The 23905-nt window shown below is 44.4% G+C and overlaps 1 protein-coding gene across 1 annotated transcript in view; it reads right to left on the bottom strand.

The window, feature by feature from the left end:
• Window positions 1-895: 895 nt before the first annotated feature.
• The window catches only part of LOC124799867, a 637073-nt gene continuing 614063 nt past the window's right edge, over window positions 896-23905 (bottom strand). The window contains exons 3-4 of the mRNA XM_047262952.1: window positions 15542-16006; window positions 896-4970 (exon numbers count right to left, since the gene is read on the bottom strand). Coding sequence (XP_047118908.1) covers window positions 4605-4970; window positions 15542-15919 — 744 coding nt within the window. The 5' untranslated portion in view covers window positions 15920-16006 and the 3' untranslated portion in view covers window positions 896-4604. The remainder of the gene's footprint in view (window positions 4971-15541; window positions 16007-23905) is intronic.

Below are 23905 nucleotides of genomic sequence, written 5' to 3'. Positions count from 1 at the left end.
GCACCTATCTTTGATTGGAACATTAGAGTACATACTGGAAACACACTTCTTATTCAGCAACCATATAATACTAGCAAACTGTTTTATCAAAAGATCAAGTATGACACTTTTTGAAAAACATTAGTAGTTTTATTTTGATGATTCTGATATATGATTAGACATTTAACATACCTGTTGTTATGTGCTACAAAATCACTGCATGTTTAATCTGTTGTAAGTAATATAGTATTTTTCTGAATATGATGTTTCATTTCTTCATAACAGTGCCTTTGTGCACACTGATACTGGGGTTCAGCAAAGAACAAAAGCCAAACACTACTACTTAAACCTGCATCAGCCAGCATGATCTGTTTCGTAACAAAAGAATGTGTGTGTGAGTTCCATTTGCATGAGTGTGTATGTGCGAGTTTGCCGTCTAATTCTGACTAAGGCCTTACTGGCCAAAAGCTTTATTTGTGACAGTCTTTTTGTTGTACCTATCTGCTACTCAGCATCTCCGCTGTATTGTGAGTAGCAACTTTCCTTTTCACAATATTGTTACATTCCATCCTGGATTTTCTCTTGTTTGATTATTTCATGTGAAAATATAAATGACTGAAGATATCAGCACAGTATTGTGGTTGACAGTTTTATACTGAAAAAGTTTTAGCAGTCACTCAACACTCACAATGTTGCCTCATATTAAGCATCCCATTACTTTTTATTCTGTTCTCTTCTTTTCTAGTTTTGGCGAGAATATAATTATTCTTTACCAATAACTTGATATTGCGTTCTGGGAAACTATCATACTTGGTCCCAACATGGTGGTTAGATCGTCTTCTGTTCTATGCTGAGAGTGCAGTCCTTAAGGAATTCACAACATCTAAATTTTTAAATGAAAGAATGCAGCACTAAGTAAGTTTTTAAAACATGATTTTATTGCATCATTCCTGTAAAATACAGCAACTGTTATTTCTTACTATCTTTTATAAAAATGACCATTTCATTACTGAAAATCCGATTTCTAATTATCCGAGGAATCTAGACCTTAATACTAAAGTCTTTACTTTGAGAATCTGATTCCTTACATTTAAAAACATGTAACTACATGTTGCAGGTGGTCATTACATTATACTAAATAAAATATGTTAACTATCTTTACAAGTCACATTGGCTTTATGTTTAAGTTGGAACCACAGTATTAAAAGACATTCTGCAAATATTTCTGCTTATCTTTCACTTCATTTAGCACATAAGTTACACACAGTTATTTCACTGACACTATCTCTTACATTAAAACTTAAAAGTCTTTGCTCACTTACATTTCACTTGCACTGATTATTTAGTACACAGATGTGCAGTCAAATCATACAGCTAGTCACCTGCTGCCAATCGTATCACTTAGGACTCATGTCAAACAAAGACAACTTCTAGACATACACTTGCAAAACATTAATACCTTCAAGTTTGTTAATCACTCTCATGCGAACAATAGTCTTGAATGCTGAAATCATATCAGTGGTTAACCATTGCTCTCTTGCACATTGCTAATTCATCATCAGCACTGAATTTATAGGAACATTATTAAACAAATAATAAAATTAGGAGGTACCCAACACACCAAATCACTACAAAGCATTCATTGACATTGCACTAATTAAAAGTTAAATATGATACATAACTATTTTTTTTTTTGCAGCCCTCATCATTATGTAAGCAAAATGTGCAAGACACATTTCAAGTAAATTAGCCTCAATTCCCATTGACTAGCTACATAATTTTAACCAACAAAATCTATATTATCTTAACAATGGAAAAGGAATTTTATATATATCACAGCGGCTATTATTTTACAAAGAGTCCTCTTTGTGGTTTTCTCTTGTATAATGCTAAAGAAAAACACATAAAGTAGATGTAATTACTATTGCACAGCCTGAAGCAAAGGTCTGGATGTTTATCTGCTAACTGCAGTTGGCAAGAATTTCATTTTTTTTTTTTTTGGAAACACCAGAGCGTGTGCTTCCCTGTGTGATTTTTTCCCCCATCTTGAAAGATATGTACTATGATTATAGCACTGCTTGTATTTCTTTATGAACTTGATTTGAGAACAGGTAAAGAATATTTTTTTCACTAGAAAGGAGCCCAAGCTCGTGTATTCTCAGTTTTTATCCCATCTTCTAGCCCTTGATGTTCAAAATTATGTAATCTGTATGTACATCTTATAAAGATATCTTAAATTGTGTTAACAGCCCATGTTCTGGGTATGATTCAATGATCAACTGTCATGATATTATTGACAGATAACAAAGAATAATGTCATTCTCTATACTGGTATACATATACACAAAGCCTCGGTGGTTGCAGTTTCTAGATCATAAACAACTGAAATTGGATGGATATTGCTTCTTAAAAGAATTTCCTGTCACCATATATAAAAATAATTTATGGAAAAGAAGGTACTTTGAATTTTGTTCATAACCGCAGAATATTTTAACAAAGAGAAAAAGTCAGTCATCACTGCACAAGATAATCTTCATTTGTTTCAATTGACCAAATGAAGGTTTTCTTTTGCAGCTGATGACTGACTTTTTATCATTATTGAGGTATTTTGGAGTTCAGGTCGCAGGGCATGCAGCTAACAGTAGTTCCCAGATCACATGCAACCACTGTCAGCTCAACCTTCTTCATGAACTAGGCAGCTGCCAAAATTGGGAAGAGGAGAACGTGCTTAGTTTTAGGTTGCAATCTTTAACATTTTGACAAATTGAGTTTTCTCCATATTAGCATTTGTGCCTCTTGCTCAGCATATAATATAAAAGCATTACTCTTGTGTCACTGCTTGACATTGCCACTATGTCACATCACCCTAACAGAAACCATAATTCCCAAGTGCATCTGCAGAAACTTCTATGGGGAAGGGAGAGGGGGGAGCGGGGGGGGGGGGGGTAGGGCAGGGAGGCTCTGAAGTTGCCTGCCCATTTATGACATAAATAAGTTGGTCAGTTTCAAGACATGTCATGCAAGAAGAACTAAATTTTATAGGTGGGACAAATGATTCATCATACCACAGACAATTTATGGTTATCCACTCACTCAGAAGTTTCTACAATGAATATTAAGTCTGTACTCTAGATTCCAGGGAGTGAGATGCAAGTGCCCCCTTCTGTACCCCTTGTGAACAGCTACGAGAAACCAGATAATGAAGTACATGTAAGGTGAGGTGGCATATGGACATTTCCTCCTATTACCTCCCTTCTTAATTCTGACAAGTTATTAACTTTTTATTGTCCTCCTGTTCCTCTTTTTGTATAAGTAGATCTAAAAAATTGTTACTATAGGAACTTTGGGCAAGGGAGGACAGCTACACTCCCAGAAAGAGATTTTCATCAATTGAATATGTATCTTGCCCAAACAAACACACAGACATATCAGTCCAGTACAGGTTAAAGAAAGAAAGAAAGGAAGGAAGAACATGTACCAAAGAACTGGTAGCAAATGTACTTTGTGCATCAGAAAACTAACATGAGCTGCCTTCCACCCCTCTCCCCTTTCCCTTCTCCATCCCTCTACAGCTCAGACCCTGTGTTCATTCTTGTTCTTGAATGCATTATAATTGTTGTGTTATACAGCATTTAGGTATGTTTATTTAGGAGAAGGGGGTAAGACTGGGTATTTTTTTTAAGAGGTGGGGGTGGGTGCAGGTGGTGGACACCCCAAATACCTTAGTCACCAATGATGCCAAAATGAAATTATTTGGTATTTCATGGGGGGGGGGGGGGGGTTCCTGGGACTGGAGGAATAGGCAGAATGCCTTGTATTTGATTCCAGCACCATCCGTGTGGAATTACCAACTTTGAACATGTAGTTCAGAAGTATACACTACTATAAGATGTATAAAATGTATAAAATGTAGTCACAAAAACAAGATTTGTTTAAACTCGAGCAGGTCGTGGAATGACACATTTTCAGAACTTTTGTTCACAAACCTTTGACTGTTATTCATGAATCGTTCTCCACCTGCAGAGCCACAGGAGCTGCTATGAAAGACTTTTCAGCTCTAAATCATGGGTCATCAGATGAGGTAATTCGTTACCTTCACTCTGTCGTCGATGAAGAGGCGTACGACATTAAACAAATCTGGTTCGATACAGTGCTCGACAAAATAATGGAAAATTGTTTCTAGTCTCTAGTTCCCAAATTTTTACAAGAAGCAAGTGATGGATATCCAGAGGAGAACCTGTCAAAATTTCGTAATTCAGTTTTTTCCTCGCGCCTTCAGGAGAAAGATATGTGCAGTACTAGTACAAATTAAGTTCATTGTAGGTCTAATATCGCTGGCCCTGGGTTCAGTTGTTCAGTTGGAATGGGTGTTACTGTTAAAAGTGATATTTATGAACGACCAATGGAATTTTTGTTTGTTAAAATTGGTTTTTAAGGGAATGCAATAAAATGAAACAAATTTTGTGAAAAATTAGTTTTATTTTTAAAACTACGCGCCTCCTGGACGGCATCTGGAAGAATTGGAAGTCTGGGATGGAGGCACGCGTACTCTGACATCCAGGCCCGTGCTTCGAGAGCTTGCGCGGAAAGGACTCGAGTGGGGGAGAGGGGCGGCCGCTCGCCGCTCACCGCTTGTTGCGGCCCTTCATGGTGAACCGCCGCCAGAAGCTCGTCTTCTTCGCCGCCTCAGGCTCGGGCTCCGGCTCGTAGCCCTCGCCGACGTCATCGTCGTCGTCATCCGCGTAGCCGCAGTCCGCTAGGCGGCCGCCAGGTGACTCGCGCGTCGGCGAGCCGTGGCCGGAGTCCTCGTCGTCGTTGACGACGCGGCCGCCAGGGGCGCTGCCGGCGCGCAGCATGTCCAGGAAGTTGGGCTCTGCGGCGGCCTTCTTCCCGGGCCGCTTCTGCGGGGCGCCGAAGCTCAAGCTCTGGATGTTGATCTCGGCCTTCAGCTGTTCGGGCGAGATGTCCTCCACGCGGAACTCGTTCGGGTCCTACGGATAGCGAAAGGGAAGGCTCATTTATTTTTCGACCGTAGAGCACCTGGCTGCAGCATTTTGTTAACAGTGACCCCAGTAACGTATTAAAAAATATTTATTATTTATTTATAAAAATACTTATAAATAGCCAGTAAGATATAGACGAGATTGCAAAAATGTGTAGATATTGGCAACTGCACTACATTTTCAGAAATGTTAGATAGTGCCTTTTATAAACAGAAAGAACTCTATAGTATCCGATTACAAAAGAAATAATGAAGCGATATGGAACAGGGCATTGACATACAGTACAATAAGTGACAGGGAACGCGAAGGGATAGGTTCTGGGAAGTTCTTCCCATTTGTAAAGGAAATCATAGGAAATCATATACTAGAGCATAGTGCCACCAATTGTAGGGTAATTGATCCCGTTTTCAGATTGCCTATTAAGTAGGCGTGACAACATGCATCGGACCAAGTTCAAGTGAACCGCTTCTAGGGTGGTGACAAGTCGGTGTGGCCCATACGAAAGTGTAATATAAGTGCTGGGGGAATTTTAATGGGAACATTCGGAAGGAATGCGACGCAGTTCTCACGAAACCATGTTGGGTAAATTTGGAGAACCTCTCTACTATTTGAAGAAGACTGTGCCACCATTATGCTGCCATAATCGTAAATTTCACCTGGGGACCACGAAAGTAAGATGAGGGATATTAGTGTGCGTACAAAGGAATGCAGAAGAACAGCGTGGAAAATCAGTAATACGGTATTACTATAACTTACTCCTTCCCTATCACTTATTGTACTATATGCCAATGCCCCATTCCATATCGCTTCATTATTTGTTTTGTAATCGGATGCTATAGAGTTCGTTCTGTTTATAAAAGGCATTGTCTTACATTTCTGAAGATGTAGCTCAGTTGCCAACGCTTTGTTCAGTGGTTTGTGGAGAATGTACAGGGTGTTTGAAAAATGCTTTTACAAACTTTGGAAACACGTTCATTACCCCAAAACAAGGAAAAAATTCACATAAATAATGTATGTCCGAAAATAATTCCTTTCTTAGTAACTAATGAAAATTGACATTTAACGGCTTTCCAGGTACAACGCAACGACTTCACTTATCTTGTGTTCTGGCTGGCGGCCTGTTATCAGGAAGACTTGTTTACAACTGTCCGTCGTCTGTCTTTAACGTGTCCGTTTTGCACTTGTACTACAGGTAGCGAGTTCACTGAGAGTGCTCCGTTCAAAATGGCGGGATATTGATTTTGTGAACAGGCTGACATGATTTTTATACACTGAAACGCCAAAGAAACTGGTATAGGGATGCTTATTTAAATACGGAGATATGTATACAGGCAGACGGCGCTGCAGTCGGCAACGCCTCTATAAGACAACAATGTTCGCATTTAAAGACAACAAGCGCCTGGCGGTGTTGTTAGATCGGTTGCGGCTGTTACAGTGGCAGGTTATCAAGATTCAAGTGAGTCTGAACGTGGTGTTATAGTCGGCGCACGAGTGATGGGACACAGCATCTCCGAGATAGCGATGGAGTGGGGGATTTTGCCGAACGACCAATTCACGAGTGTGCCGTGAATATCAGGAATGCGGTAAATCATCAGATCTCCGACATCGCCGCGGCCGTAAAAGCCTGCAAGAACGGGACCAACGATGACTGAAGAGACTCGTTCAACGCGACAGAAGGCAACTTTTCCGCAAATTGCTGCAGATTTCAGTTCTGGGTCATCAACAAGTGTCAGCGAGCGAATTATTCAACGAAACATCATCGATAAGGGCTCTCGAAGCCGAAGGCCCACTCGTGTACCCTTGACGACTACTTGACGACTGGACGACACAAAGCCTTACGCCGCCCCTGGGCCCATCAACATCGACATTGCGCTGTTGATGACTGGAAACATGTTGCTGGTCGGACGAGTCTCGTTTCAGATTTTATCAAGCGGATGGACGTGTACGCGTATGGAGACAACCTCATGAATCCATGGATCCTGCATGTCAGCAGGGGACTGTTCAAGCTGGTGGAGGCTCTGTAATGGTGTGGGGCGTGTCCATTTGGAGTGCTACGTCTAAATACGGCTCTGACAGGTGACATGTACGTAAGCAACCTGTCTGATCACCTGCATCCATTCATGCCCATTGTGCATTCTGACGAGCTTGGGCAATTCCAGCAGGACGATGCGATACCCCACACGACCAGAACTGCTACAGAGTGTCTCCAGGAACACTCTTCTGAGTTTAAACACTTCCGCTGGCCACCAAGCTCCTCAGACATGAACGTTATTGAGGACATCTGGGTTGCCTTGCAACGTGTTGTTCAGAAGAGATCTCCACCACCCCGCACTCTTACTGATTTATGGACAGCCCTGCATGATTCATGGTGTCAATTCCCTCCAACACTACTCAGAAATTAGAAGAGTTCATGTCACGTCGTGTTGCGGCACTTCTGGGTGTCTCCGGAGACCCTACACGATATTGGGCAAGTGTACCAGTTTCTTTTTCTCTTCAGTGTATATGGCCACGCGAATTGCAATGGACACGAAGCTGCGCGGTTGTATCAGACGGCGTTTACAGACCGAAGACAGGTGATCCGTCCAACTTTTGCTGCTTTGTATCGTCACATTGCTGATACGGGATCCCTGGAACCACAGACTATACCCGAGGAAGAGCCTGACAGGTTAGCCGAGCGGTCTAACACACGGCTTTCCGCATGGGAAGGAGCGCCTGGTCCCCGGCACGAATCCGCCCGGCGAACTAGTGTCGAGGTTCGGTGAACCGACCAGTCTGTGGATGATTTTTAGGCGATTTTCCATCTGCCTCGGCGAATGCGGGCTGGTTCCCCTTATTCCGCCTCAGCTACACTATGTCGGCGATTGCTGCGCAAAGAAGTACTCCACGTACGCATACACCACCATTACTCTACCACGCAAACATAAGGGTTACACTCGTGTTACACTGGTGTGAGACGTTCCCGAGGGCGGCACCGGGGACCGAACCGCACAATAACCCTGAAAAAGTGGTTCGGTGTGGGGCGGCAGAGGGGTGAAGTGGACTGCGGTAGTCCAAATGGTTCAAATGGCTCTGAGCACTATGGGACTTAACATCTACGGTCATCAGTCCCCTAGAACTTAGAACTACTTAAACCTAACTAACCTAAGGACATCACACAACACCTGCGGTAGTCGTCGTGGGATTGTGAACCACTGCTGCTGCGGCGGGAACGGAGCCTCTGCATCGTTTCTAGGTCCCCGGTTAACACACAATACAATACAATAGCCGAGGAAGACCACGCGTTGCTCGTACGCCTGACCAGGAAGAGCACGTTCTGCGAACTATCGAAGAAGGGCGAGGTTACCAGCACAAAACAAGTGATCGTGGCATGTGGTAGTCTATAATCTAAATTCCACATTACCTATCTGGGTGCGTTGTACCCCTTAAAAGTGAACCTGGGCACGAACAAAAAAATACGTATTGGACTATTTTGGCCCCTCTACACACCTGCCAAGTGTCATCAAGATCGTTTATTGACACTTGGAAATGTTCCGTTGGAGGGCGATTGTTAACGTCGCTTGTCGCAACTCTTAGCTGTGTTTCGCATCGAGTCGTGTATTACAGAGGCACTATAACGTAGTTGTTTAGGTGGGACTGTTTTGAACTATGCTTGCGTAAGGTACCGATGGAGGTTGAGCCTGAACTAACACGTTTACGATTCCGCAAACCTCGGCAAACAATTGCACTATTGCACTTTCCGAATGCTTTGTGTACTGCGCTGTGTTTTGCTTTGTGTTGTGAGTCGCTCGGTGTTTTCTTATTGTGCAAAGAGCGGATCTAATCCTGGTCCATGACAGGGTTCTAGTACGACGCTCACAAAACCTGACGGCCTCAGCGATCCCTATGACAACTGCGCTAGTTCTGCTTTCATAGGAGCGCAGATCACGGACACAGGCTGTCACTGCCAGCCCGCGAGAGGGAGGCGCTGCTTCTTCCCCGGTCCGCATCTCACCCCTCGGACAGTCTAAGGTCTCGTTTGTTTACGATCACGATCGACTGTCACCTGATAGTGTCCACGATCTACGAGTTCATGCTCTTTTGGTTATCATTTATCACTGCACGTGTTAGCTTTGATTTTTTAATTAAAGTCATGTTTCCAGCACGATCAGAAACATGAAGAAGCAGCCGGCCGTTGTGGCCGAGCGGTTCTAGACCCTTCAGTCCGGAAGCACCCTATTGCTACGGTCGCAGGTTCAAATCCTGCCTCGTGCATGGAAGTGTGTGATGTCCTTAGGTTAGTTAGGTTTAAATAGTTCAAAGTCTAGGGGACTGATGACCTCAGATGTTAAGTCCCATAGTGCTCAGAACCATTTGAATTTTTGAAGAAGCTGAATGGAGCAAAAATTGGAAACGAACTATTGAATGAAAGGAAGGAAGATGCCTTTCAAATTAAAATATTTGGCGAACGTTTTTCTAAAGCCATTCGCTCAGTGGTAGTAGCAGCAGTAGTTGTAGTGGTAACATGAACAGTGAAGGTGAACTGTTAACCCCGTCTAATGAAATCGTTGGCGGCGGCGGGATATGTTGCGACAATGAAGATAGAGCTGCAGGAGTGAAAGCGTCACTGTTGTTGTTGCTGATGCTGAAAAGTCATTATACAAGGCGTCGTGCGAGAGAAGCCTAGAGCTTCCAGCGTTTGGAAGCGAGGAAGTGAAGGTCTGACGTTGACAAGGAAAGTAGCGAAGATTATCGTGAACGTGTTTCTTCTTATTTTTTTCTTTTCTTTTTTTTGGGGGGGGGGGAGGGGGAATGGCGAAAACTGTGCGGCTTAGTGCGCCGCCGTCTGTAAATTTTCAACCTTGAATGTAATCGTTTGCTGTATGTATGCTGAACTGACCAATAGATGCCACCCGCGCACCCGCCAGTATAAAAGAAGGCAGGGAGTACGGTGTTGTCAGTAGAGAAACACTAACAGTAGAGTTGATCGTTCAGCAGATCCCCATCAGGAACACTTCAGGCCCTTCTAAAGCTGCCCTATTCTACTGTTGGTGATGTGACTGTGAAGAGGAAACGCGAAGGAACTACCACAGCTAAACCGAGACGAGCCGTTGGGCATTGGGGGGAGGTGGTAGTAAAAAGTCACGTGGAGTCAGCGGAAGGAATCACTCATGAGCTCCAAAGTACTACCAGCAATCCAGCTAGCACGGTGGCTGTGCTTAGGGAGTTAAAAAGAATAGGGTGCAATGGCCGAACAGCTCCTCAAAAGCCACACATTTCTGTAGGCGAGTCTAAGCGACGATTGAGGTGGCGGAAAGAGTGACGCCACTGAGCAGTGTATGACTCAAAATGAGTTATTTAGAGTAATGAATCACGCTATACCCTGTAGCAATCCCCCGGGAGAGTTTTGGTTTTGCGAATGCTTGGAGAATGTTACGTGCCATCATGTGAAGTGCCAACAGTCAAGTACAGATGAGGTGGTGTTACGGTAAGGGGGAGGTTCCACTGTTAGAGTTTGACTCTCTTATTGCGCATAAGAAAACGGTAAATGCAGAAGGATATGAACACATTTTAAATCATTGTGTTCCCCGTACAGCAGCGGAACAGTTGGGAGACGATGACTGATTAAGACAATAACTTTCCTGAAATGGACTGATCTGCCCACACTCCCGATATGAACCCAATGGAACACCTTCGTTCCAGAACCCAAAACGTCCAACATTATCACTTTCTCTGGTTTTGGTTGCTGAGACACTAAGACACGTCATCGAAAGTGTCCCCAGCAGAGTTCAAGCCCCCATAAACGTCCACTATTGGTGTCCGGTTACTTTTGAACAGATAGTGTACGCGTTGCTTCAATTGGATATAGTATACCTGAAGTAATTTGTGAACTGTCTTCCTCGCCTAGTTGAGGCCATTATCATAGCTGGATACGGTGTTATCCGGTATTATCGATATATCTTCTGGGATGACTAATTGTTTGTCCAGAGTATGGAAGAGCTGCCTATGTTATACCGTCTCTTAATTCGTACTACTACCATTAAATTCGTACCTCTTGCACCATCCGATATTTAGGGTGTTCGGCGCGAACTACAAGCTTCCTGGAGCCAGATTGTCAACCAAAAGTTCTGTGCATTTAGAAATAAATAGTGTGAAGACAACGTTGATTTTGTTGTAGTTTTCTCCTAATTTTTTGTGTACGTGGCGAAAAGAATTACTGTTATAAGTGGCAAAGTAATGTTTTGTTTATGAGTTAATAAACATTTGAAGACGTGATGTTCTGTTTATGGATGCGGACATAAGAAAACCTCCGTTCGACTTTGCAGAAAGAAACCCTGTACCACATAATGCAGAACGTGCTATGGCGGGCAAAAAGTCGGCGGAAGATGTCCATCCAAGAAATATCAGCACATCCGAGTTCCAAGCAGAACTTCAACGTCCAACCAAGGAGGCTGCGAGTTGACCAGTAGCCTATGTAAAAAAAGTAAAACGAAGCAAAGGAGAAGAAATACGTGAAAACATAGTGTTTTGGAGACTGCACCTGTGTGAATTCCTAAGGGACCAAACTACCTAAACTAACTTACGCTAAGAACAACTCCCACACCCAAGCCCGAGGCAGGACTCGGACCTCCGGCGGGAGGGGCCGCGCAATTCGTGGCATGGCGCCTGAAACCGCGCGGCCACTCCTCGCGGCTTGGAGACTGCGGAGGAGCCACCACAGAAACTCATTCGTAACAAAGAGGAATATTACTGCGAGTTATGCGAGGGAGGTCGAATGGAACAAATGATCAGGTGCATGAAATGCTGAATGTAGATTTGTGGAAAGTGTGCAATGGTGGGGTGACATGTGAAAAACATACATTGTAATAGTTGAAAATAGGTATGTAAGAACTGAAACATGGAACGTTTCCTTGAACTTAGAGTAGCACATATTTTCAAGTTCAAGAGCAGTTTATAAACATGGCACAGTTTATGAACCCACTGGTACAATTAGAAAACCAGATTCCTAAAATGTACCACTTGCAAACGTCTAGAAAATTAATTGTATGGTGTTTATTTCACGCAGAATTTCCATTGTTTGAATCAGATACCAAGAACAACATCTTACAGATGAGGATGGCATTTTTTAAACAATTTTATAACTTACGCTGAGGTGACAAAAGACATGGGATACCTTCTAATATCATGTCGGACCTCTTTTTTTGCCCGACGCAGTGCGGCAGCTCGACGTGGCATGGACTCAACAAGTCGATGTGAGAAACAGTGAGCCATGCTGCCTCTACAGCTGTCCATATTTGCGAAAGTCTTGGCAGTGCAGGAGTCTATGCACCTACTGATCTCTCGATTATGTCCCATAAATGTTCGATGGGATTCACGTCGGGCGATATGGCTGGACAAATCATCCGCTCGAAATGTCCAGAACTTTCTTAAAACCAGCCGAGAACAGTTGTGGCTCGGTGGCATTGCGCACTGTCGTCCATGAAAATTCCGCGGTTGTTTGGCTGCAGGTGCCCTCCAAGTAGCCGAAATAACCATTTACAGTCAGTGATCGGTTCAGTTGGACTAGAAGGACCAGCCGATTCCATGTAAACACAGGCCACACCATTACGGAGTCACCATCAGCCTGCACAGTGTCTTGTTGACAACTTGGGCTCACGGCTTCGTGGTGTCAGCGCCACACCCGAACCCTACCATCCGCTCTTACCAACTGAAATCGGGCGTCATGTGGCCAGGCCACGGTTTCCCAGTCGTCAGTGGTCCAACTGATACGGTCAGGAACCCAGGAGAAGCGCTGCGGGCGATGTGCTGTTACCAAACCAATGTGGATTATCCTTCCTGACCTTAAACTGCATCCAAAAACGAAGTGCAACGCCGTGGCCTGGCAGCTGGGACAAACTGCTTACGCCATTTTTGTTCAAATGGTTCAAATGGCTCTGAGCACTATGGGACTTAACATCTGTGGTCATCAGTCCCCTAGAACTTAGAACTACTTATACCTGACTAACCTAAGGACATCACACACATCCATGCCCGAGGCCGGATTCGAACCTGCGACCGTAGCAGTCGCGCGGTTCCGGACTGAGCGCCTAGAACCGCTAGACCACCGCCGCCGGCGCCATTTTTGAGTTACAAATCAGTGACGCCGTGCAGTACATGGCCTACCTGTGGGAATGTCATCAACGATTTCAACGTTCACCGCAGTACCGCGAACATTTTGTCAACACTTTATCCGTTGCGTTATCGTACGGATATCAGAGGACGTTTCACTTACAGTGAATGCTTTCGCTAGAAGTATCCCTTTTGTTTCTCTTTCCTCATTAGAGTCTTCCATTTTCTTTTAGTTTCTTACACTATACACTTATTTCAATTTTTGTTTACATTTCACAACTCACTGATTTTCTTTTTCGAATTGTTACTAAAAGCTCTCTGTGCATAGCTTGTCACACATTTCAGTTGTACTTGTTTCTGTTCTTAAAGGATTTCGATTATGTGAAATACTGACCAGCTATTCACAATTACGTTTATCTGTTCAGGTATTGTTATAACGATGTTGTGTTCATAAACAATTTAAAAAAAAGGCATTCGCATCGGCCGTCTGCTGCCATAGCCAATTAACGCCAGATTTCGCCACACTGTCCTAACGGATACGTTCTTCGTACACCGCACATTGATTTTTCCGGTCATTTCACGTAGTGTCGCTTGTCTTTCAGCACTGACAACTCTACGCAACGCCTCTGCTCTCGGTCGTTAAGTGAAGGCCATCGGCCACTGCGTTGTCTGTGGTGGGAGGTAATGTCTGAAATTTGGTGTTCTGGGGACACTCTTGACACTGTGGATCTCGGTATATTGAATTCCCTAACGATTTCCGGAATGTAGTGTCACATGCGTTTAGCTCCAACCACCATTCTGCGTTGAAAGTCTGTTAATTCCCATCGTGCGGGCATAATCACGTTGGAAACCTTTTCACCTGAAGCAGCTGAGTAGAAATGACAGATCCGCCAATGTGCCCTTTTATACCTTCTGTACGCGATACTCCTGCCATCTGCTTGTGTGCATATCGCTGTCCTGTAGCCACGCGGAGTGGCCGCGCGGTTTGAGGCTCTGTGTCACGGATTGCGCGGCCCTTCCCGCCGGAGATTCGACTCCTCCCTCAGGCATGAGTGTGTGTGTGTTGTCCTTAGCACAAGTTCTAAAAAAAATGGCTCTGAACACTATCCGACTTAACTTCTGAGGTCATCAGTCGCCTAGAACTTAGAACTAATTAAACCTAACTAACCTAAGGACATGACACACATCCATGCCCGAGGCAGGATTCGAACCTGCGACCGTAGCGGTCGCTCGGTTCCAGACTGCAGCGCCTAGAACCGCACGGCCACTACGGCCGGCTGCACAAGTTCTAAGTGGTTCTAATGGCTCTGAGCACTATGGGACTCAACTGCTGAGGTCATTAGTCCCCTAGAACTTAGAACTAGTTAAACCTAACTAACCTAAGGACATCACAAACATCCATGCCCGAGGCAGGATTCGAACCTGCGACCGTAGCGGTCCTGCGGTTCCAGACTGCAGCGCCTTTAACCGCACGGCCACTTCGGCCGGAAGTTCTAAGTGGGCTGCTTCTGCGTTGGCAGCACTGTGTAGCGCTTTGCATTGGATCTCTGACTGCGCTTTCTTTGTAAGAGACTCTGTGGCTGGTTGGACTCGTTGTTGGAAGTTAAACGGCAGTAATGGTGGGCAGTTGGAAGTTAGTCGCCAGCAGTGATGCAAGTACTGCTGGGCTGTCGGAGGTGAACAGCCAGCAGTGATGGATGTTAAATGTGAGAAGCTAGCACTGATGGAGGGTAGAGGTCTGAAGTGTTAGTGTAGGCTAACGATCTGTACATGTTCGACTTGGAGATTGAATATTATTCATGAGCATATACCTTTGTACTAGACGCCAATGACGATTTATGTTCGTGTCTGAAATGGATGTCACATTATTAAGGTAAAAAATACATTATTTGGTTTGCAACAAAATCTTTCCTTTGCTAACCACATGCCTATTAGTAGTTAGTGGCTTTAGTAGTTAGAATCTTTCATTTAGCTGGCTGTATTGACTGTACTGCAGTACTTCGCGTAATGAAGATTTTTGTGCTTAATGAAATGTATAGGTTATTGTTAGGATTTCTTTTTCGTCAGGGCCATTCTTTTGAATTAATTTTTTGTAGTCAGGTTATCCTTTTTTTCAGCAGACAGATTGCGTCGCGCTAGAATATTGTGGGTCAGTGTTGACGTGATAAGAATAACTAAAGAGAAAGTAGGTTCACTTACATTCAATTTCACTCAGCAGTTTCAGTAAAATATTTAATAAAGAAGTTTCAAAGTTAGTTTCATTTAGTTTAAGCAGTGTGTAAGTCTACGGACCGATGACCTCAGTGGTTCGGTCGCTTAGGAATTCACACACATTTGAACATTTTTTCGATGTCCCCTGACTTTTGTCACCTCAGCGTAATGTTTAGGGTGTAAAAAATAAAATCTCAAAAGCGATACAATTTACGCAAATATCCGCTACTTGTCACTGTGCAGGAAGGGGAAGGACTGCGCACCTCTACGAAAGCCTGCTGCAGGTCGCGCATGATCTTCTTGCGGATGGTCTTCTTCATGGAGAGGTGGCGCTCCAGGTGCTTCACGTCGCGCTCGGTGAGGGTGCGCGCGTTGTCGCGCCGGCTGTTGCGCTGCTTCTTCTTCTTGCCGCTGCCGCCGCCGCCGCCGCCGCCCCCGCCGCCCCCCTTCTGCGGGGAGTCGTCCTCGCTGGTGGAGCCCACGGACACGGCGCTGTCGTTGCTGGCGTCGACGCGCATCTCCTGCAGCTTCTGCGCGACTGCGGCCGCCGGGTCGGGCTGCTGCGGCTGCGGCTCCCAGCCGTGGAAGCCGAAGATGTCGCGCAGGTGCGGGATGGAGCGCTCCGTCTGCTGGCGGGACATGCTGGCCTGCTGATGGTGCTGCTGCTGCTGCTGCTGCCCGGGGGCGGAGGCCGCGAGCTTCTGGCTGCCGGGGGCGGCGGGCGGGCTCTGCAACACCACACACCCACACATATACTTTCTGCATAAACTTCTGACAATTATGACTAGCCTACACACTCAGAACTTTTGGAGGTAGCAGGGATAAAATACACTACTGCCCATTAAAACTCCTACATCAACAAGAAATGCAGATGATAAACGGATATTCATTGGACAAATATATTATACTAGAACTGACATGTGATTACATTTTCACACAATTTGGGTGCATAGATTCTGAGAAATCAGTACCCAGAACAACCACCTCCGCCCGTAATAACGACCTTGATACGCCTGTGCACTGAGTCAAACAGAGCTTGGATGGCGTGTACAGGTACAGCTGCCCATGCAGCTTCAACACGATACCACAGTTCATCAAGAGTAGTGACTGGCGTATTGTGACGAGCCAGTTGCTCGGGTACCATCGACCGGACTTTTCAGTTGGTAAGAAACCTGGACAATGTGCTAACCAGGGCTACATTCGAACATTTCCTGTGTGCAGAAAGGCCCGTACAGGACCTGGAACATGAGGTCGTGCATTATCCTGCTGAAATGTAGGGTTTCGCAGGGATCGAATGAGAGTAGAACCACGGGTCGTAACACATCTGAAATGTAACGTCACTGTACAAAGTGCCGTCAATACGAACAAGAGGTGACCGAGACGTGTAACCAGTAGCACCCCATACCATCACGCCGGGGATACGCCAGTATGGCGATGACGAATACACGCTTACAATGTGCGTTCACCGCGATTTCGCCAAATACGGGTGCGACCATCATGATGCTGTAAACATAACCTGGATTCATCCGAAAAACTGACGTTTTGCTATTCGTGTACCAAGGTTCGTCGTTGAGTACACCATCGCAGGCGCTCCTGTCTGTGATTCGGCGTCAAGGATAACCGCAGCCACGGTCTCCGAGCTGATAGTCCATGCTGCTGCAAACGTCGTCGAACTGTTCGTGTAGATGGTTGTTGTCTTGCAAACGTCCCCATCTGTTGACTCAGGGATCGAGACGTGGCTGCACGATCCGTTACAGCCATGCGGATAAGATGCCTGTCATCTCGACAGCTAGTGATACGAGGCCGTTGAGATCCAGCTCGACGTTCCGTATTACCCTCCTGAACTCACCGATTCCATATTGCGCTAACAGTCATTGGATCTCGACCAACGCGAGCAGCAATGTCGCGATACGATAAACCGCAATCGCGCTAGGCTGCAGTCCGACCTTTATCAAAGTCGGAAACGTTATGATACGCATTTCTCCTCCTTACACGAGGCATCACAACAACGTTTCACCAGGCAACGCCTGTCAACTGCTGTTTGTGTACGAGAAATCGGTTGGAAACTTTCCTCTTGTCAGCACATTGTAGGTGTCGCCACCGGCGGCAACTTTGTGTGAATGCTCTGAAAAGCACGTCATCTTCGTGGTGTAGCAATTTTAATGGCCTGTAGTGTAATAGGAGTAAACATCGCTTGCGAATGGGTTAGAAGGCTGAAACTAGCTTCTAACTGATAAAATTACGGATACTAGAATACACGGTAGGAATTAGGAGGTGTACGGGCAGTAGCAAGCCGGTCGCTCACGTCATAGTGAACTACCGATACTAGAATACAGTATCCACGGACTGAACCAAACTGGCACGCAGCCAAGTGCCGTAACCTGTTCTAACTGTATGAATGAGTGGTGTCTGTTTTTTCGGACATGTCCGAAACAACAGACACCACGCAGAATCCGCAGCTGTTATACATTATATGTAAGTTGAAGGTGAAGAGCGGATAGGCGCTGCTCGATGGGAGTGTGTATCGGCCATCAGGCGAGCCGAGATAGGACCGGCAGTTGCGTCTTCGCCGATTCCGCTTAACGTCCCAACGCAGCTGAAAGCAGTGATCCCTCCCCTTTCCGTTCCTTTCTTCCACTCTGCACCTTCAATTTACATGTAATGCCCTTGTTTTATACCGGAGCCAAAGTGACCCCTGAGGACCGGCAACCCATATAACACCACAGAGGACGAGGTTGTCTATGCCCAAGGCGTACCAAAAGCACCATGGTAAACACCGGCTATTTACATACAAGATAATAGAAACAGACATTCCGAGAACTACATCCTGCAGGTGGAGCTCGAGCCACGGCCTGCAGGAAGTATTACTACGCCAAAACCTGACTGGCTGGAGACAGCTATATAGGGGCTAGAACCAGCCCCGAAGTTCAGTTCACGCCGAATGCCGACCTCGTGTACTGTGGCCGTTACTAGTGTGTGGGTGTGTTACCGCGAACCTTTGTGGAAAATTAGAAGTGAACTTTTCTTTGCCTCAATTAGGAGACTTTTACTGGCATCGTTATTGTTACCTTTCGTTTGTATATTCACTCATCAACCTTGTGAACTTACATCAATAAAAGTTGTGTTTGTGAAAAATTACGAATTGTCAGTCAACACCTTGTAAAAGCGTTTACAAGCGGAAACAAGTTTCGTAACGACGTGCGAATTTTTGTTGGTCATTGCCGATTCAGTACAGAGCTGCGCCGCAATTATCAGTGTACTGAGGGATTCTTAACACGAAATTTTTAAGTGAAAAATAAAGGTTTGCTGAGCGATCGCCAGTTGTACTAACCGCAGCAGACAAGAAACTAGCTTAGGAGTTAAGTTCAATATATTCCCCAAAAACAATGAGACGAAGCGAAAATGGATAAATACCTGTAAACGTGCAGATTCGGTTTCAGTTGAAAACGCTCGTATCTGCTCAATACATTTTGCTGATTCGGATTATGAAAGGGATTTGAAAAGTGGACAGTTGAATATTCCTTCGAAACGCAAGTTGAAAACTGGTGTTCTTTCAACTCTGAATCTACTATCCTCCAGTGCTGATTTCGAGCGTAGTAATTAGCCTAATAATGAGAGATCTTGGAAATAACCGTGTGGTTCTGTACAAAATAGTACATATTATATTACTTCCACGAATGGAAATGTAATGATGTGAAAGTAAACTTATTTGAAACATATTTACCTGCAATAGAATTCTATGCAGCACGTATTGAAATAAGTGTCTTTAAGTTTCTATTTGTTTTGTTCACAAATGCTGTGTTGTTGGTCTGACAGACTGACATTTACAAAGATACTGTATTCATCATGGAGTAAAGCTAAGCGTGGAATAAGTGTTATAGTATTCGAAATTATTATGACTGCATTTAAGCGTCTATTTGAGGAAAGTTAAAAGAAAAGTAAGAAACAAAATGGTACTGAAAATAAAATAAAAGATAAAAATAAATATTAAAATGTGGAGAGATAAGATTAAACTTTAAATTTCATTTTATTGTACAGATGATTTCTGATTGGTCATTAACACAATGTTGCTGAGGTCCTGAGGAACTTTTTGTTCTGCAGATCTGTTTGCTCATTAAGATAAGTATCTGGTTTACTTCTTAAATAAATGAAAATTTCGATTTCTTCTATGATATGCATTTGTTTCACTTTCTTAGCATAATGTAAAATTTGGAGCTCTTCGTTAATGTTTTTGGATGTATGTTTGTCGTTCAGGAAATGCAGTCCATAGGTACTTCTATTGTTATCGATAGATTTTTTGTGCTCTTTACAACGTATCCGAAAGTTTCTACCAATTTTCCTGATGTGTACTTTGTCGAAATCGTCAAATCCAATTTTGTAAACCCTTGTCTTATTAGACGGGGACGGAAAACGGTACATGTGATATCCATGTACAGACAAAGAAATTAATACAATTTCAGAAGACTTGGCTGATTCATTGAAGGGAAAGAGCTTCACAAATTGGGCAAGTCAGTAACGCGTTGATCCCCCTCTGGTCCTTATGCTTGCACTTATTTGACTTGGTATTAATTGACAGAGTTGTTGGATGTTCTCCTGAGGATACCATACCAACTTCTGTCCAATTGCCACGTTAGATCCTGAAAATTCCGAAAGTGTTCGAAGGCCCTGCCCATTATTCTCCAAACGTTCTCAATAAAGGTGAGGTCCGCCGATCTTGCTGGCAAACGAATGGTTTAGCCAGCACGAAGACAAGCAGAAGAGACTCTTGCCTTGTGCGGGTGAGCAATATATTGCTGAAATGTAAGCCCAGAATGGCTTACGGATCGCAGAATGTCGGCGACGTACCGCTATGCTGTAAGTGTATCGCGGATGACGACCAAAGGGGTCCTGCTATGGGGAAAAAAAAAAAAAATGACACTTCCGACCATCACTCCCGGTTGTTGGGCCGTACGGCAGGCGACAGTCAAGTGGGTATCCCACCGCCGTCCGGGGCGTCTCCAGACGCGTACTCGGCAGGGAATCTCAGAGACTGCAGTAAATTTGTCTCCAGTGACGGGTCGCCCTTCGAACTGAGCCCCGATAACCAGCGAATGCATTCAGTGTAGAAAGGAGAATGCTTACTACATTCCCACGCATCCCACTGTGGAGTGTGGCTCAGGTGTGTGGGACCCACAACAGATAGGTCTAACAGGATATGATGAACGTACACAGATAAGAGCAGCATGAACCGTCACATGTTTGACTCGCGGGAAAGCGTCATGGAAATGATGAGAAACCTAAACTGGTAGACGCCTACTTACAAAGTTTTAACAGCCAGTGTTAAATGAAGGATATACTACAGATCCCTATATACCACTCCTGTATAAAGAGAGATGACAAGATTAGACTAATTATATCGCTCACAGAAGCATTTAAACGCTCATTCTTGCTGACCTCCATACCCGAATGGAATGGAAAATAACCGTAATATGTGACAGCATGGGAAGCTCTTCTGCCATGCACTTCAAAGTCGTTTACATGGTGTGGGTATAGGTGAAATGTAGAGGCAGTTCCAGAAGAGCAATAGCCTCATTGAAGAGTGTGTGTTTATTAAAAAAAAATTTTTTTTTCCTAATCTGACCCTTGTTTCATTCAGTTACAAATGAGCTACACATTAGAGCAGAAAGTATATATTGTTATCCAGTACATTGTTCCAACTGTGCTGGGACTGAACACTTCACAGGTAGGTAAGAACAGCATGCACTAAACAAGTTCACCATCAAGCGACTGGGCGGTAGGTTCCAGAGGACAGGAAATATGGCTGATGTAACCTAAAGTGGTCGACCGAAAATGTCAACACTAGAAGTTATGATCAACATGGAAGCTGCATGTTCTTTGAACAGCTCGAAGTCTGTGCAGCAGCTGTACAGCCAAGCTTGTCTCTCCGTTGGTAGTGCCCGCACCGTGTTATGGAAGACGTATCCGTACAGAAATCGTGCCGTTTAAGAGCTGCAACTAGTAAATACTACGAAACGTGTCGCTTTCTTTCAGTTGTTCGTGTATTCTGTAACGCCGGGTGGGAAAAAACTGGATTGGTTCGGACTGACGACGCTTGGTTCGATATTGATGGTTGTGTGAATGCACTGAACTCACACATCTGGATTATGGGAAAGCCACATAATCTCTACGAGTCTCACCTGCAAGCACATAAAGTGTATTCACGGCCACTTTTGATAACTTTTGGAACTTAGTCTTTTTCGCAATTGAATATGATCATTCTGCGGGCGGATCCATGTAAGTCTCGAATGGTTGCCTTCTCAATGAGTAGATTTTTCTATTTAAAAAATACAGACGATGATATTAAAAGCTTATAATGCTGGATGGCAGGTAATAATTTCATGCCTCATACCAACGAAACAATCTTCGACATATCCAGTCAGGTGATCGAAGCATCATATTGGAATTTTATACTTGCATTTGCTTGTCGCCATGATTTAGGGAAACCGAACGATTCCTTTGGAAGAATCAACATGATTCCCGCAAGGACCGATCTATGAAACCCAATTTTCCCTGTTCGTTTTCGAGATCCAGAGGACAGTAGACTCCGGACATCTTGCATTGCAGGAAGCCTTGAAGCTTTCGCTACAGACCCACAACGGCGCCCAGTAAACAAAAAACTTGTATGCAGAATATACGCAGAAATGTATGTTTTGATTGAAGCTGTCTTACAGGTAGTTCTGTCCAGATCAGTGGTAGGCAACCTGGGCCCTACTGCTCAATAGTGGGCGTTCCAGCTTCCATGGTAGTCAGTAGGCGGTTGGGGGTGAAATACATTTTCATTTTCGTAAAATTTTGACAAAGTATTTGGTACGTTATTATTATTATTATTATTATACTCTAACTTGCTGCAACTCTGTTTTTATAAATTTTATAACATAAAGTTACTTTTTTACTTTATAGGTTCCCATTATTGTAGAACTAGCTGGTGTTAAAAATTTGACTACTAACAGATAAACAAAAGTGGGCGGTAGGTAAAGAAAGTTTTCTACCTCTAATATAGAACGTAAACTACACATAATGTTCAACTTCTGTTGGTTCTCACCATTCTCTATATTATTACCTTTTATGCTGGCTAAAGTGACTCAAATTCTTGCCCATCTACGTTGATTCCTGTTTTTCCCAGCGTCCCTAAATCTCTGCCCAGAGAGTTATCGAATGCTACCAGTATTTTAATGTCACTGCTACACTATTATTTCTTATGCACTGAAGAGCCAAAGAAACTGGTACACCAGCCAAACATCGTGTAGGACCCCCGCGACAACGCAGGAGTGCCGCAACACGATGTGGCATGGGCTCGACTAATGTATAAAGTAGTGCTGGAGGGAATTGACACCATGAATCCTGCAGGGCTGTTCACAAAGTCGTAGGAGTACGACGGGGTGGAGATCTCTTCTGAACAACAGATATGCTCAATAATGTTCATGTCTCGGGAGTTCCGTGGCCAATGGAAGTGCTTAAACTCAGAAGAGTGTTCTTGGACCCACTCTGTAGCAATTCTGGACGTGTAGGGTGTCGCATTGTCCTGCTGGAATTGCCCAAGTCCGTCGGAATGCACAATGGACATGAATGACTGTAGGTGATCAGACAGGGTGCTTACGTACGAATCACCTATCAGAGTCGTATCTAGACGTATCAGGGGTTCCATATCACTCCAACTGTACACGCCCCACACCTTTACAGAGCCTCCACCAGCTTGAACAGTCTCCTGCTGACATGCAGGGTCCATGGATTCATGAGGTTGTCTCCATATCCGTCACGTCCATCCGCTCGATACAATTTGAAACGAGACTGGTCCGACCAAGCAACATATTTCCAGTCATCAACAATCCAATGTCGGTGTTGACGAGCCCAGGCGAAGCGCAAAGCTCTGTGTTGATCAGTAATCAAGGGTACACGAGTGGGCCTTGGCTCCGAAAGGCCATATCGATGGTGTTTCCTTGAATAGTTTGCACGCTAACACATTTTTATGGCCCAGCATCGAAATCTGCAGCAATTTGCGGAAGGGTTGCCCTTCTGTCCCGTTGAACGATTCTCTTCAATCGTCGTTGGTCCCGTTCTTGCAGGATCATTTTCCGGGCGCAGCGTTGTCGGAATTGATTTACCGCATTCCTGATATTCACGGTATAGTCGTGAAATGGTCGTACGGGAAAAGCCCCACATCATCGCTACCTCGGAGTTGCTGTGTCCCACTGCTCGTGTACAAGCGTTATTAATGTCTTTAGCCCTTACTATGTTTATTTCGGAACTTATATACATAATAATTCATCTACTACGGATAAAGCATTGAACTAACTTTGCTTTGTTTACGGTTTACAGATCAAATTCAAATGGCTCTAAGTACTATGGGACTTAACATCTGAGGTCATCAGTCCCCTAGACTTAGAAGTACTTAAACCTAACCAACCTAAGGACATCACACACATCCATGCCCGAAGCAGGATTCGAACCTGCGACCGTAGCAGCAGCGCGACTCCGGACTGAAGCGCATAGAACCTCTCGGCCACAGCGGCCGGCATTTACAGATGGTTGGCGCAGCTACAAAAAATATTCATCTGGAGTTACCTGCAAACAAGCCGACGTAAATCTTT

The sequence above is a fragment of the Schistocerca piceifrons genome, chromosome 1 (assembly GCF_021461385.2).
Source record: "Schistocerca piceifrons isolate TAMUIC-IGC-003096 chromosome 1, iqSchPice1.1, whole genome shotgun sequence".
In the NCBI taxonomy this organism is placed as follows: domain Eukaryota; kingdom Metazoa; phylum Arthropoda; class Insecta; order Orthoptera; family Acrididae; genus Schistocerca; species Schistocerca piceifrons.
The sequence above is the reverse complement of the archived record's forward strand: the minus strand, read 5'-3'. Positions and strand labels throughout refer to the sequence as shown.